Below are 15,799 nucleotides of genomic sequence, written 5' to 3'. Positions count from 1 at the left end.
TTTACTCTGTAAAGCTATCACCATCTAAGGAATCCTGTTGGAATCTTCTCCCTGCAAAGTCCATCTATTCGCGAACAAGTGTCTACTGAGTGTCTTCTATTCTAGGTCCTGGCATCCAGCAGGGAGCAAGGCAGCAAGGCCTCTCACAGAACTAACATTTTACTGGAATCAGATAATAAATACACAAACAAGATCATTTCAAATGGTGGTATTAAATAGAAAATTTTAAACAGAAAAAAAAAAAAAGATGAGGGCTTCCCTGGTGGTGCAGTGGTTGAGAATCTGCCTGCCAATGCAGGGGACATGGGTTCAAGCCCTGGCCCAGGAAGATCCCACATGCCACGGAGCAACTAAGCCTGTGTGCCACAACTACTGAGTCTGCACTCTAGAGCCCGCAAGCCACAACTACTGAAGCCCACTGGCCACAACTACTGAAGCCCTCACACCTAGAGCCTGTGCTCCACAAGAGAAGCCACCACAATGAGAAGCCCACGCACCATAACGAAGAGTAGCCTCGCACACCATAACTAGAGAAAGGCGGCGCACAGCAATGAAGACCCAACACAGCCAAAAATAAATAAATAAATAATCACTTTGACTTCAAAATAAATAAATAAAAAGATGAGATCGGGAAAGTGGGGAGGAGCTGCTCATTTAAACTCAGCAGTCAGGGAAGGCATCTCTGAGAAGGTCACTTTTGAGCTGAGACAGAAAGGAGGCAAAGTTGCCAGCCAAGCACAGCACTTGGAGCAGAGCATTCTCAGCAGAAGAAAAGCAAGGAACAAGGTCTGGAGGCAGGAACAAGCATGGTTTGTTCAAAGGAGAGAAAAAGCCTCACCATCCTCAGGTTTCTGTTCGAGTGCCATCTTATGATGAAGTCATCCCTGACTCCCTACTTTAAATTGTATTCACTGACCGGCCCCAGTATTCTCTATTGCTCTTCATGATTTTTCTCCACTGAAATTTTTACCATCTGACAGGCAATAGAAATTACTTATTAATTTCTGTCTATTCCTACAGAACGTAAGCCCCTTAAGGGCAGGGATTTTTGTTATTTTAATCACTGCCGTATTGCCTGTACCTATGTGGCATAAAGTAGGCACTCAGTAAATAGTAGCTAAATAAATAAAAAGGAAAAGAAAAGAGAAAGGGAGGGAGGCAGAGAAAGAAGGAAGAGAGGAAAAGAATGAGAGGGAAAAAAGAAAAGGAGAGAGGGAGGAAAAGAGAAAGGAGGGAAAGAAGAGTCAGCCAGTGTGGCTGAAGCAAAGTAGATGAGGGAACAGGAGTGCTGGCCTTGTAGACCATGGAACAGGAGCTGGAATTTTATTTTACTTTTTTTTTTTTAATTTTATTTATTTTTGGCTCCATTGGGTCTTCCTTGCTGCGCGCGGGCTTTCTCTAGTTGCAGTGAGTGGAGGTTACTCTTTGTTGCGGTGCATGGGCTTCTCATTGCGGTGGCTTCTCTTGTTGCAGAGCACGGGCTCTAGGCGCGCGGGCTTCAGCCGTTGCAGCGCGTGGGCTCAGTAGTTGTGGCTCGTGGGCTCTAGAGCACAGACTCAGTAGTTGTGGTATGCGGGCTCAGTAGTTGTGGCTCGCAGGGTTAGTTGCTCCGCGACATGTGGGATCTTCCTGGACCAGGGATCAAACCCGTGTCCCCTGAATTGGCAGGTGGATTCTTAACCACTGTGCCACCAGGGAAGTCCCTGGAATCTTATTTAAAAGACAGAAATCCACTGAAGGAAATTCAATGGCAGGGAAGCAACATGATCTAATTTGTATTTTACAGAGCTGACTGTAGCTGCCATGTGGAAAATAGGTTAGAGAGAAAAAAGCAGGGACACGAGATAAGGCACTATGAAGCTACAGATGAGGTAACAGAGGCAAGGTGATGATCGGCAGTGATCAGTGATGGAAAAGCAGATGCGAGGGTACTTCTCAAGGTAGCACCAAAAAGACTTACTGATAGACTAGATATGGGCCGTTGGATTGAAGAAAAGAGAGGAGTCAAGAATGTGCCAGTTATCAATTTATTGCTTCTCAGCTCCAAATCACCCCTTCATGGCCTGCTCTGGGAAAATTAAGATGAACCCTTTAAATATTTTTCCTTTGCCAGATGCCACAATATTAAGCTTTGTTTTTAGAGGCACTGGAAAGACACTGCAGGAGGAATGGTTCCAGTGTGCTCCTCTTGGCAGGATAAATAGAGTATCAAGGATAAATACAACATCAGTATTTCTGATGTCCTATGGAGCCCTGGCCAACTTATTTTAAGATCTTTTGTTAATTTGAGACAATTGGAAAGAAAGCTAGTCTAAGCTTGCAAAACCTTCATGTTTTTATAATTATGTTTCTTACATATACAAGGATTGGGGTACTTTATTGTTTGCTCATCCTTATTCACATGCTGATACCACACTGCTTTGAGTATGATCATTTTAGAATCTGTTTCAATACATGGTAAAGCAAGGACCACCTCACTATTCTGTGCCTAAATATTCTTGGCTTTTCTAAAACATTTATTCTTCTATCTGAACACAGATTGTTTTACCTATTTCCCCACCACCAAAAGAATTCTCCACTGGAGTTGTAATTAATTTCCATTAAATTTACATCTATTTAGTTTTCCCATCCAGGAACATGGTATATATTTCCATTTTTTTCAGATCATCCTTAATCTTTTACCATTTTCTTCACACAGAGCCTGCGCCTTTCTTGTGATACTTTCCCTTAAGTATTTTACAATTTTTTTAGCACTAGTATAAATGAAGTATTCTTCTCCTCACAAAGGCAGTTCATTGCCATACTTCCCCTGCCAACATCTTAATGATACCAAAGAATGCTTTTAGTTCCCACTCACCACACACTACCCTGTCCTGCGATGTCCAAGTTTTGCTGGAATCATTTAGAATATTTCCTTCAGACGGCAAGGTTTTCTCTTTCAACATGTGTCTTCAATTTCAAAGATCCTTACTTAGCATTTATATTACACATTCCTTATCACTCTCAATATACGTAATTATATTGATATATATATTATATGTAACATAGAGTAACAATAATATATGATATATATATATATATATATTTCAAAGTCCATTGTCTATCACTGTTTCCTCTCCTCTTCCTACTTTGGAAGGAGGAGAGGAAATATTATTTGTTTGATTAGAGTATACTGTCCAGATTAGAGTCTTCGGGTGACATAATGTGAATCCCTGCACACCCACACAGAGCTTTCTTCTCCCTGAAAGGTGAATAGTATCTAGACTGCCGCCAAGGTCTCTGGAGTGGACCTTTTCTCAATAGTCGGCTTCTTCCACCAACACTATAGTGATGCAAATGAGAACAGTCTGTTTTGTGGTAGTTTTAACTTTTTCTTTTGTATCTTTATCTTCTTTTGAATGTTTCTAACCTTTTCTTTTCTTTTGAATCTTTATCTTTCTATCTAGGAACTTACTTGTAGTTTTTTTTTGTCTTTACCACTGAATTCAAGAATTTTATCAGAATATGCCTAGGTTTGTGCCTTTTCTCATCCATCTTGCCTGGAACACAGTGAACTCATTCAATCTTCAGTCTTTTTCAATCTTTTTTTGGCTCAGGGAATTTTTCTTCTATTACTTATTCCTCCTTCTAAAATTCTTGTTATCTGCATTTTTGGTTTCCTGGATCTACCCTCCAAGTCCTTCGACTTTCATGAGTTCCCATTCCAACTCTTAGTATTTTTGTTCTAAGCTTTGAAATTGTTATTTTACTTGAACTGAGTTTTAAAAAAAGAGGGCAGCAGAGATGTGCTCAAACTGCCATTTTCCCAGAATCATTTCAAATGGGGTTGTTTAAATGCTATCTTATCACTCAAGTATAAAATAGTTTCTACGTGCTCACTCAAAAGACAATTACTTTAAATTAATATTTTTAAAGCCCAAACAGCTATTTGTTGAGAAGTTACTAGACTGAAAGCTCCTTGAGAGCAGGGTATCTGCCTTCTATGTATCTCTCACCCTCTCAATAGATCTTGTAAATAAATGTGCTCAATACATCTTTACTGATATATTGATATGTTTAGCACCTTACAAGTTCCCAAAGGTAGAAGACCTTGTCATTACACTCACAAAATCTAAAGTCTAACTGAGGAGGCAAAAACAACATAAATAAAACAAATAAACAGCTGTCAGTTAAGTGTTAAACTGTCACTGAATACAACAATAGCTTAAAAATAGAAGAGATTAATAAGGACTAAAGTAGTCAGTTGGTTTCATGATGAAAGGACATCAACCAGGCCGTGAAACCACAGGTAAATTTTACTAGGAGAAAAGGTAGTCCTGACAAAGAAAATAGTCGCTGCAAAGGCATAGAGATGAGAATGAGCCAGTCAGGAAAAAGAGGGAGGAAACCAGTCTGACTGTAATAGAAGAGTCTGTCAGACACTACTAAGGAAATAAGAATAGATAAGGAGGCTGATGAAAAGAGTCTAGATTCATTCACTGGCTGAATAAGTACTGAAAAGCACTTATGCTGGAGGATGCTGTGTGCTGTCCTCAAGCAGCTTACAAAGGGAGATGAGAATATTTATGCAAATGATCATATAATAGCTTTAAGGTCATTTGAAAAATAACTATAATATAGGAGTAACATTAGAGATTAGAGCTCAGAGAACCAACAAATGAGGAAGTTCTCTTCTAGGACTTCCCTTGGTCTCCTTGAAGAAAACGATAAGCAAAGAACCATGGGAGGAAAACTCACAAATGCTTTTGCTACACATTCAATTTAAAAATGAAAGTTTCTCCAAACCAGAAAGGAAGTCCAATAAAGTAAGAATAACAACTCTTGGGACTTCCCTAGCGGTCCAGTGGTTAAAACTCTGCATTTCCACTGCAGGGGGCACGGGTTCAATCCCCAGTCAGGGAACTAAGATCCCGCATGCCATGCAGCGCAGCCAAAAAAAGAATGACAACTCTTTACAATTTTAAGACAGGAAAAAATTGTAACTATGTAAGATGACAGATGTTAATGAGATTTATTGAGGTGATCATTTCCCAACATATAGAAATATCAAATCATTATGTCATACTCTGGAAACTAATATAACGTTGTATGTCAATTATACCTTGATTTAAAAAAAAAAAATTAAGACAGCCTGCTTGCCTCAGTCACAGATTTACTATGCAAGAAACTATCAGAAACTTCTCCTCACAGTTCCTGCTGGGTTCATTTTCATTTTTTATTTTTTATATTTTTGGCTGTGTTGGGTCTTCGCTGCTGCACGTGGGCTTTTCTCTGGTTGCGCCAAGCAGGGGTTACTCTTCCTTGCGGGCGAGGGCTTCTCATTGCGGTCGCTCCTCTTGTTGCAGAGCATGGGCTCTAGGCGCACGGGCTTCAGTAGTTGTGGCACGTGGGCTCAGTAGTTGTGGCTCACAGGCTTAGTTGCTCCGCGGCACGTGGGATCTTCCCGGATCAGGGCTCGAACCTGTGTGCCGTGCATTGGCAGGCTGATTCTCAACCACTGCGCCACGAGGGAAGCCCCTGGGTTCATTTTTAAAAAGGAGATTCAGGGCTTCCCTGGTGGCGCAGTGGTTAAGAGTCCGCCTGCCGATGCAGGGGATGCGGGTTCGTGCCCCGGTCCGGGAAGATCCCACGTGCCGCGGAGCAGCTGGGCCCATAAGCCATGGCCGCTGAGCCTGCGCGTCCGGAACCTGTGCTCCGCAACGACAAGACTGGCCAGCACTGTAATGCATTCATGCCTGACCTGAATTAAAACCCAGAAGGTTCCAGTTTATGAATAAATTGAAACATAACCCAAACATAACCTTGAAACAAGGTCCTTAAAAAGAAAGAAAAAAATCCTACAGCTGCTTTAGTTTACCCCTAAAAGCAAGAGTCCTCTGGAAAAAAAAAAGGAGATATGAGAGGGCTCTTCTTTGACAAAAAATAACTCCAGAAAAATCAACTAAAGTAAATGTCATTTACAGAAATATCTACATTAATTTAAACATTAATTTTTAAATTAAACATTAAATATCCTAAGGAAAAAACAAAACAAACAAAAAACTCTTTCTGAACCAGAATGTAACCACAATACTCTATCTGTAGCCCAGAAGCTCAAGTCCAGGGCACAGTAAGGACCTTTCAAAGACACCAGACCTGTGCATTTTCATTTAGGGCTGTCCTGTGTAGCATCCAAGATATTCTCCTTCTGGATTTTCCCCTTTCAGCTTCTCATCAACCCCATCTCAATTCAAGGAAGAAAAATCAATTTCACATCAAAATATAAGTACATAAAATTATCTCTTACTTTACAGATACGCAGTCTTAAAGGATTTTACCCAATATCTTTTGCTCTTTTTAGAAAAGAAGAAGTCACACCCTTCCAGAAGTCAAGCTGATATAAATGAAATCCTCCAAATATATGTTGGAGTGCTGGTTCTGGCAAAGCAAGGTCAAAAATAACCAACCTCACTCCAACTGCTATCCATTTCTCTTAGAATAGGATAGAACATTCCCATTCTTTTCTCTCTGGGGAGCCCTACCTCCCAAACTCCAAAGACAGAAGCTGTATCCTAAGAAAAGTGGGGCCCAATAGTTAAGATGGAAAAGAATTTTGCTGAATTACTTGAAACGTGATTCAGGGAGATGGAGGCAGTGTGGAAACACCGTGGGGTTTGGAGCCAAGTTGAGGTGGGTTCCAACCCCAGCGCACTTTACCTTCAGGCTTCACGTTCCTTAACAAGTCTCTACAGAATGGAAATGACACACCTATCTTTAGGAGTTGTTAGGATTAGAAGCACACTTCAAAGACTTGTCCAAGATCATACAGTAAGCAGCAGAAACAGTTCTAAATGATTCAAGTGTGTTCTCTCCCCTTTGCCATTCACTTCAGAACGTTACTGTTCCTGGTAGGGAAAAAGGGAAAGATCAGGTCTGTGTGAGGGCAGGAGCTGGCACACCCTTTGTTCCACTCAAGGTTCAGTTGCTTTTTGCTAGCTCAGTTCCCTCATCACCATGACAACAGCAGCAATTTATTCAGCACCTACTTACTGGTCAGGCAGGATATATAAAGTGCTAAGCACAGGGCCTGCTACAAAATAAGCACTCAATAATTGATGGCTACTTATACAGAGATCTTAGCTTCTTAAGAGAGCTTAGGAAAGGCTGGCTTCTTACAGGAAATTGAGTGGAACAGAAGTTAAAGAGACAGAAAAAGGGGAAGAACATGCCAGAGTGGGCATTTCTCAGAGAAAGGCAACGTGTACAAAGGAATGGAAGTGAAAAAGCACCATGTATGTATTCAGGGAAATACAAGTCATTCGGCATGGCTAGAGAAGACAGCAAAAACATGGAAGGCGCGGGAAGCGGGGCTAAAAAGGCAGGCAGGCAGGTCTTGTTACACAAAGGATGCCTGGAGTTTATCCTGTGGATTGGGGAAGCCAGTGAAAATTTTTCAACAGGGAAAAGGACACAATTAGATCTGTGTTTCAGAATGATCAATTCCATCACAGAATAGAGAAGGATGAACTGAAGAGAGAAGAGACTGAAGGCAGGCAGACGAGTTAGGAGACTACTGTAATGGTCTCAGCAAAAGATGGTAAGAGCTTAAACAAAGGCTGAAACAATGGGAATGGAGGGGAGGAAGCAGAATCAACAGAACTTGGTGACTCATCAGAAGTTAAGGATGACCCCCAAGTATTTGCGGAGCAGAAACAAGGAGTACAGTTTTGGACCTACTAAGTTACAGTTGTCTGGGGAGAATAAATGGGATGTCTGGAGCAGAGAGGAGTCAGGGCTAGAGATACAGACTAGGGAGTCATCTCCCAGCCTTGACAGCCGAGGCCCTGGGCATAGATGAGATCAGTCAGCAAGTGTCTGTGAAGTGAGATGAAGGCTAATGACAGATACCAGGAACACCCACACCAGGAGGAAGAAAGAGAAAAAGAAGCCCAAAGGAGAGGAGAAGGAATAGGTAGGGAGCTGGAAGGAAATTATACCATAAAAGCTAAGGAAGGAGGGAGTTTTATAAAGATACTGGTCCACAGCATCCAATGCTGCGGAGAAAGATGTGGGTACTTTTCAGTCTAAATCAGAAGTCACTGGTGGCCTTGGAGACGTTTTTTTCAGAGGCTTGATGAGACAGAAGCAACGGACTGAGGAGTGAGCAAAGGTAAGAAACAAAATAAAGGAAATGTAGGCTCTACTTTCTAAGATCTAAGATCTAAGATTTCGCTAGCACACGAAAGCAAATAGGTTCCAATACAAGATTGCGGGAAGATACTTTTCTTAAGATGGGAGAAACTTCAGCGTATCTATAGGCTGAAGGGAGGGGGCCAAGAGCCAAGTGTTAAGTGAGAGGCTAAAGATGAGAGGAAAAAACAAAGACAAAAGACTACAAGTGAATAGATGGATCAATAAAGTAAGATCCCAAGATCCCAGAAGAGGAGAAGGGATGAGGACTGAGATCATAGTCACAGGGACACACTGCAGAACAGGAGGGGGACAGTTCTTCCTCTGAGGAAAGAAGGAAAGAGGATACGGGTGGGAACTGATATAGGTAAGTTTGTGAGTGTTGAGGAGGGATGCTGAGGGAGTCTGGCGTTCCTTACAGGCTAGTAAGAATGAAGAGTGGTAGTACACAGATTTGGTTCTTGCTTCACAGTCCTTTTTGAGAAACTGATGAAAGCTGGAGACTCTGCTCCCCAAAAAGGCACATAAGCACTCACACTCACAATTCTACACACGGCTTTAGAGTTTCCAGGTCCACTAAAGCCAACCCGTGTATCCAAAGATTCTGTCAGCTGTGATGCTATAAAATTCCAAAGAAATGGCCTTTCAGAAAATATTTTATTCATAGAAGAGCATCCACAAGGGAAGGCAACTTATTCATTATAAACACAAATATACGAAAACTCTTACTTAAATGTCCATGACATAGTCCAAAAAAAGTTGGACTAGACTTCACTGGTGGCGCAGTGGTTAAGAATCAGCCTGCCAATGAAGGGGACACGAGTTCGAGCCCTGGTCCAGGAAGATCCCACATGCCGCGGAGCAACTAAGCCCGTGTACCACAACTACTGAGCCTGGGCTCTAGAGCCCGCGAGCCACAACAACTGAGCCCGCACACCACAACTACTGAAGCTGCACACCTGGAGCCCATGCTCCGCAACAAGAGAAGCCACCACAATGAGATGCCCGCGCACCGCAACAAAGAGTAGCCCCCGCTCACCACAACTAGAGAAAGCCCGCACACAGCAACGAAGACCCAACGCAGCCAAAAATAAATAAATAAATAAATATTTTTTAAAATAAAAACTAAAATAAAGACAATGAGCAACAGAGCCTTGGATTTAGCAACGCCTTTAGATAAAAATAGTATTTTTAAAAGATAAAAGATCCATCTAGGGCTGACCCTTAGGTCTAAAGATAGAGGACTGAACAAGGCTGGTGGTAAATGCAACTTAAAGGAAAAATGGATGCAAGAAAACTTTTGAACGAGGAGCCAAAAGGAGTTGTTCACGAAGGACAAATGGGGGGAAAAGGAAGAGTCAAAAACCATGTGAAGGTTGAGCATCCACACGTGCCTTTTCATACATAGCTGGAAGACGCTTGAGTCTAAGAAACCATGCTTAAATTTCAGAGCCATTTGCCAGAGCCTACAGGCTTAGAAATGCACACATGCCAGATGTCTACGTGAAACAAACCAGCTACTCTGTGCTGCTCTAGTCAACCGCCTGCACTGACACAACACGTGCTCAACTAGGGTAGAGGGTGCCGACAGGAGCAACTGATGGAGGAGTCGAGTATTACTTGCAAAAAAGAATTACACTAATTGATTCCATTCGTCACTTCACATGTAATCATATTCCGCTAAGTAACACTAGATATTAAAAACAGCCAAGTCACTATGCATCCGTCCACTATCAGAAACAATAAAGATTACACACACCGAGCACTTACTACACGCACACACCGCACTCAGCCGTTCTCCTATGATCTCATTTTAAACCTCCTTACAACTCTAATGAGGTTGTCCTTCCTTTTTTAAGAACTGAAGAACTAAAACCAGGGAGGTTAGGCAGTCCATCCAAGGCCACAGGGCTAAGTGACAGCCAGGACTTGGACCCAAGCCCACCAGATGCCAAAACCCGCGCTCCTTAAATGATCATACAACCCCACCCCTTGTGCCAAAATCAAATCCCCAAGACAGGGACTCTGCTTCAATTAAAATCTGAGGTGAACAAAAATTTATCGCACTCCTAAAACAATACAAGAAAGAAATTGTTGAGCAGTTGTTTAAAAGACTTAGGAGCTTACATGGAGGTGAAATGAAAAACAATTTAAATATTTACAAAATCTATGACTGGCAAAAATGATATAAACTGTAAATGCTATAAGGTTTGGAGAAAGAGAGCTCACAGTGTTCAGGGGCAGGTTTAGAAAAAAGGCAGAAGTTCAACTAACTCTTAAAGAACTGTGAGAAATGGTGCAGACAAGCGGGAAGGAGTGTTTCAAAGACCATTCCTGATTAATCATGAAAGAGAACCATGAAGAACTATAATCATTAAAATACAAATACATGTGAAGGCCGTTTTTAGCCAATCATCTGAACTTTCAACCCTGAGGTGCTAATCCTCACAAAGGCCAGGAAAGAAGGCAGCCACCAAGGGCTGGGCTGAGAGTGAAGGGTTAAAGATTTCTCTTATTCAAAAATCCAGGGGCTTCCCTGGTAGAGAAGTGGTTAAGAATCTGCCTGTCAAAGCAGGGGACACATGTTCGTGCCCTGGTCCGGGAAGATCCCACATGCCGCGGAGCAACTAAGCCCATGAGCCACAACTACTGAGCCTGCGCTCTAGAGCCCGCGAGCCACAACTACTGAGCCCGTGTGCCACAACTACTGAAGCCCACGCACCTAGAGCCCAAACTCTGAGACAGTTCAAGCCACCGCAATGAGAAGCCCATGCAATGAGAAGCCCACGCACCGTGACGAAGACACAACGCAGCCATAAATAAATAGATAAATAAATTTATTAAAAAAAAAATCCAGCTCAGTGTTATGGACTGTCAAACAACAAGATTAATTTTTCAAAATACATAGAACTAGGGTGTCTAAACAAGCGCTATCCTTTACAGTAAAGTGAATCATTCTTCCAGTGAATTTGTCTGTCACTACTCTTCTGGAACTACCCTCAAAACCAGTTTACCATCATTCTAATTTTTTGACAGTTACAAATAAAACACATTTATAATCACTCTAATTTTTTCATTCACAGCTAGTTTGGACTCCAGAAGAACATCAACCAGCTTTTCTCTACTTGACACCAAGTAACCCATAAAATGAAACTCTACCCTCAAAGAATTAAAATTTGCTGCTATGAGGATTTTCAAAGGAATGTGTCACAGGCTCTGACAAGCAATTCCTAAAGATAAGCTCCAACATAAGGCGGGTATAGCCCACCAAAAATATAGATATGCAACTTTCAGAGAATAAATCACTTAGATAATGGCCAGTTTTGGTTTTTCAAAAACCCACACACCTGCCTTCCTTAATACTCCTAACACTAGGAACGACAACTCCTTAGTCATAATTTTCTGATAAAGGTGTTTCTTATGAATTAATGACTATGCTACATATTTGGGGGGAAGTGGCCCACTTTCCCATTATAAGTAAAGTAAGAAGGATTTACCAGTTTTCTAGTGGCTTAATTCCAATTGCCCACTTTGAACACTGTGAAATACAATCTCAATTCAGCATCTCCCCCTTTTCCTCTTCAACTCCCCCACCTCTGCCCAACTCCTAAAGAGGATTCACTTCAACTCCTAGGAAGCAGCTGTCTCTCTCCCCTCCACCTTCAAGGTGGACCTGTACCACTCTTTGAGGACCCTGAGATACATGATGAAATAGACAGGAGAAAGGGAGGATGTGACTGGGTTTGTTGTGTTTGTGGTCAGAGAAGTGTTCAAACAAGAAAAGGGAGGATCCCTTCCTGTAAGCGTTATTTTATCTTAGATACCTTTCCAGTTGTCATCTTGGGACTGTTTTCAGGCACTGAAAGACTTGCACCCCTTCTAATTTGCCACAGACTGCCTTCTTTCCTTCACACTTATGACAACTTCACGAGCTAAATCACAGCCCTCTCTACCAGCATCCAGTTTTGTATTTAAGGTTCTCTGCTGTTCCTTTTTCACAACAACAAAGCAGACAGCTTCCTCTTTTCTTAGAAGGCAGTTTCTGTACAGAACCCTCATGGACTGTTTTGTCTCATGGACTGTTTTGTTGGTATTTTTAAGCGATTTCCCTACCGGACTCAGAGCTCCTTGAAAGCTAACACAGTACCATACTCACCTCTGTATCCCTAGCACATAGTAAGCAGAGAATAAATGTCTGCTGAATCAAGTGAAAGATAGATTTAAAAGAGATTTCAGAAAGAGAATCAACAAGACTCTTTGGAATTGTGGCATACAACTATTTCGTAGCATTTGCTTAGAGTAAAAATTAGAGTTAATAGCTTGTGCAATAACCGTAAAGATATTTAAATCATTCGATGGTAACAGATGCCATAATTACATGTCAGCTGAAGATAACGCACTTATTAGTGAGCAACTTTAGACAAAATACTTAACCTTTCTGAGTCTTAGTTTTCCCTTCTGTTAAACCAAAACAACAACAAAAAACTATTAACAGGTATTAATAACATCTGTTCTACCTAATCACAAAGTTGCAGTGACACTCAAACGACATAATGCATAAGATCATGACACAAACACAATGAATTATCAGACAGATTTAAACAAATTCCCCTCATTAGTGTTATTTTATGTGCATACACTTGACTAAAACATATGACTCAAGTTCAGACAACAGAGCTTATTACCAAATACATAATAAATATAACAATACATGTGAATCATGAAAAAATTTTCAGTTATGGGAATACTTGCGGAAGCCTCCTGCCTATTCAGTTAGTCTACAGAAAAGCATGATTAGGTGTCCGTTCAATTTTAAATGATTCTCTGGACAGTGCTGGGCTGTTCTTTTTGGTGCAAAAGCAGGCAGCTTTAAGCACCAAGTCCATGGTGACCTGCCTGAATGAAGCACCAGCCACAGCACTGGGTTCTGCAACGCACTCTGCGGCAAACAGCCCAGGGTGGCACAACCTGCGTTCCGGCGCAGAGCTGGCTCATCTGCGACCAGAGCCTGCAGCTGAAAATACAGGCAAGCACAAAGAAAATTCTTTAATGGCATACAGCTCAGACGATCGCTATAATTAGGACCAACTACAGCCTGAACCTACAAAAATGAATAAAATGGAGGAATGAGTGCACCAAAGCCAACAACACACAATGAACACACAGTTAAAAGCATCTTTTTTTTTTCCCCAGAAGAAAAAAGTACTTTTGTCAGAGCAGTAACCATAGAGAAAATTTTAAACAAACATAGGTCCCTTCAAAATATGGTACAGACATCACAAATAGCATGCTATAGATTTGGGGGTTGTTGGTGGTTTCAACTTCACTTGAATTCCTAAAAATGTCTACCTACTCCTCCAGTCAACCATCCTCTGTACCTTAAGCAAGAGAGACAGACAGATGGCCAAGATGCTGACACTGCAGGTCCGAGGTTTTTCAACTATATTTTTTCCCGTTTTCCATCGCTAAAAGAGATGGAATACAGGATAATGTAGTATAAACCTTTAAGAAACCAATTCAAACTCAGTTACACGCCAAAGCAAAACAACCCTGCATCAGAAAACAAACCATGCACTTGTCCTTAAAAATGTTGAAGGCTTGGCAATACAGTTTGTAGGAGTTTCACACTTTCTTGAAGGAGACAAAGGTGAGCTAATCAGTGTGAGTCCTAGAAATAGTTCCTTGGAATCATCTCTAGAAACACCCAGAGAAGTAAACGATAAAAAGCTGGAAGCAGATATATCAAGAATAAAGAGCTTCCAGGATTTCCCTTTCCATGTAAAAGCAATCAACTCCTATTTTTAATCTCGTTCTGATGCAAACATCCAGCCAAACTTCTCTCCTTCTGGCTAATCAAAGATAGCTGATGTGATACTATAAAGTAACTTTTAAAAGTCTGACTTGAATGAAAGTCATCACGGATTGAATGACAATGCTTTAGTCCAGAAGAATGAGGCTTTTTGAGAGGCAGAACCAAGATAGCAATGCCCTAAACATTTCACAGAAACAAACTCACCCACCACAAATGATTCTGGGCACTGGCCAAAGAATAACTTCCCAACTGGTTAACTGAAAAAAAATATGCTGATAATAAAGTGCAAATGAAAACAGCACCTCCCTATACACTGGGAAAACCTAACAGGGTTATTAAAAATAATTATTTCCCTCCATGCTCAACTGGCTTTATAACACTCAAATCTACTTCTGGTTTTTCATTGTAAAGGACTGCGGGGTGGGAGAGAGAATGCCTTGATAAGTAAACAAAAAGTCAGAACTCTCCTGGGAACTTATCACATTCTTCTTTTCCAACCAACAATTTTTAATCCACTTGAAAAATGCTAGCGAAGAGGGCCTTTGGCAAAGAACTCAATAAGAATATGCAACTCTGGGGACACCACCACAGTACTGACATCAAGCTTGGAGAAAATGCTGCTTTTGTCTCAGAGGCAGCCTGTGATAAAAACAGGAACTTTGTGAAGAACTGATCACAACTGCACAAGAAGCCTGATCACATGCCCACAACAGAGCAACGTTTCTCTCATTGTTGTCCAGGGACTTCTCTAATAATAGTGGCTCGACTTATTCCATTCTTTTAATTCTCAATACCAATCCAACCCTCCTTGTAACAAACCATTAACAAAAGAAAGACGGTGCCGGCCAGGATTTGCATGTAACCGGTAGCCACCTCTCTCCTTCCCTCTTCAAAGACTGCAAAAGGTGATCAGATGCGGACAATTCAGCCCGAATACAGGCACCAGGAAAAAAAACCCTTATGACAAAGGTGTTCTAGAAGCAGCCCTGTGTGTCCCTCTCTGTGTTAATGCCACTTCTTCTGGCCTCCCTAGGACCCTCTACGGCCCACCCCGCTTCTATCTCTCTCCTGTCACTAGGGAGGCATCTCGCATTGTTAAAGAAGGAAGAAGAAATGCTGGCGGATTTCCCCTGTCTTTCTCTTTTTCTGAAGGCGGGGAAGGGGAGCTGAAACAGGCTAGGGCCCTCCCCTGGAAAAGGGTAGAGGAGAACAGGAGAAAGCTGTCAGCCACCCTGCTGGCGGCCTCACCCCCGCCCCGCCCCCACCGTGCCCCGGCGCCCGGGCAGAAGCCTGAAGCGGGAGGACACAGCTTTGTCTCGGGTTTTGGGGGGCAGGGAGCGCAGAAGCAGCCCGGGCCTGGGGAGGACCTCTCCTCCAAGCCTCTGCTCACCCCCTCCCAGGGAACACAATGAATCACACGGAAATCCACTTCCCAGGGTGAGAGAAAAGGGGAGCGACCCTTCAGAGCCCGGGCCAGATTTCCGGGACCCCCCTCCACTCTGCCCGCACGGCCACCAGGGCGCGCGGCGGGGACCTGGTCTCCCCTCGCCGCGATCCGCAGCGGCGCCCGGGTGACCGCTCCCCCCCGCCCGTCTCCTACCCTCCGAGAGCTCCAGCTCCAGCTCCGCCAGCTGCGCCCGCACTTCGGGCGGCAGCGCCGCCACCGCAGCCGGCGAGGGTTCCAGGCCTCGCTCCGCCATCCCGGCTCTGTCAGCCACACTCCGGAAGACAACCGAGGGGGCCGAAAGAGGGACGGACTGACGCGAGCCCACACCCCGTCTACAGGATCCGGCTCCGGCCGCCAAGCGCCGCCAGCGC

The 15,799-nt window shown here is 42.7% G+C and overlaps 1 protein-coding gene across 3 annotated transcripts in view; it reads right to left on the bottom strand.

Moving 5' to 3' along the window:
- DIP2B (disco interacting protein 2 homolog B) overlaps window positions 1-15,799 on the bottom strand; it is a 235,370-nt gene extending 219,571 nt beyond the window's left edge. For all 3 annotated transcript variants that reach the window (XM_029206503.1, XM_029206504.1, XM_029206505.1), the window contains exon 1: window positions 15,582-15,799. In XM_029206503.1, the coding sequence (XP_029062336.1) occupies window positions 15,582-15,681 (100 nt within the window). In that variant the 5' untranslated portion in view covers window positions 15,682-15,799. The remainder of the gene's footprint in view (window positions 1-15,581) is intronic.

This window comes from Monodon monoceros, unplaced genomic scaffold (assembly GCF_005190385.1).
Source record: "Monodon monoceros isolate NGI ecotype Baffin Bay Population unplaced genomic scaffold, NGI_Narwhal_1 Super_Scaffold_6, whole genome shotgun sequence".
NCBI lineage: Eukaryota > Metazoa > Chordata > Mammalia > Artiodactyla > Monodontidae > Monodon > Monodon monoceros.
Note: the sequence above shows the minus strand (reverse complement) of the source record. Positions and strands in the feature narration are given on the sequence as shown.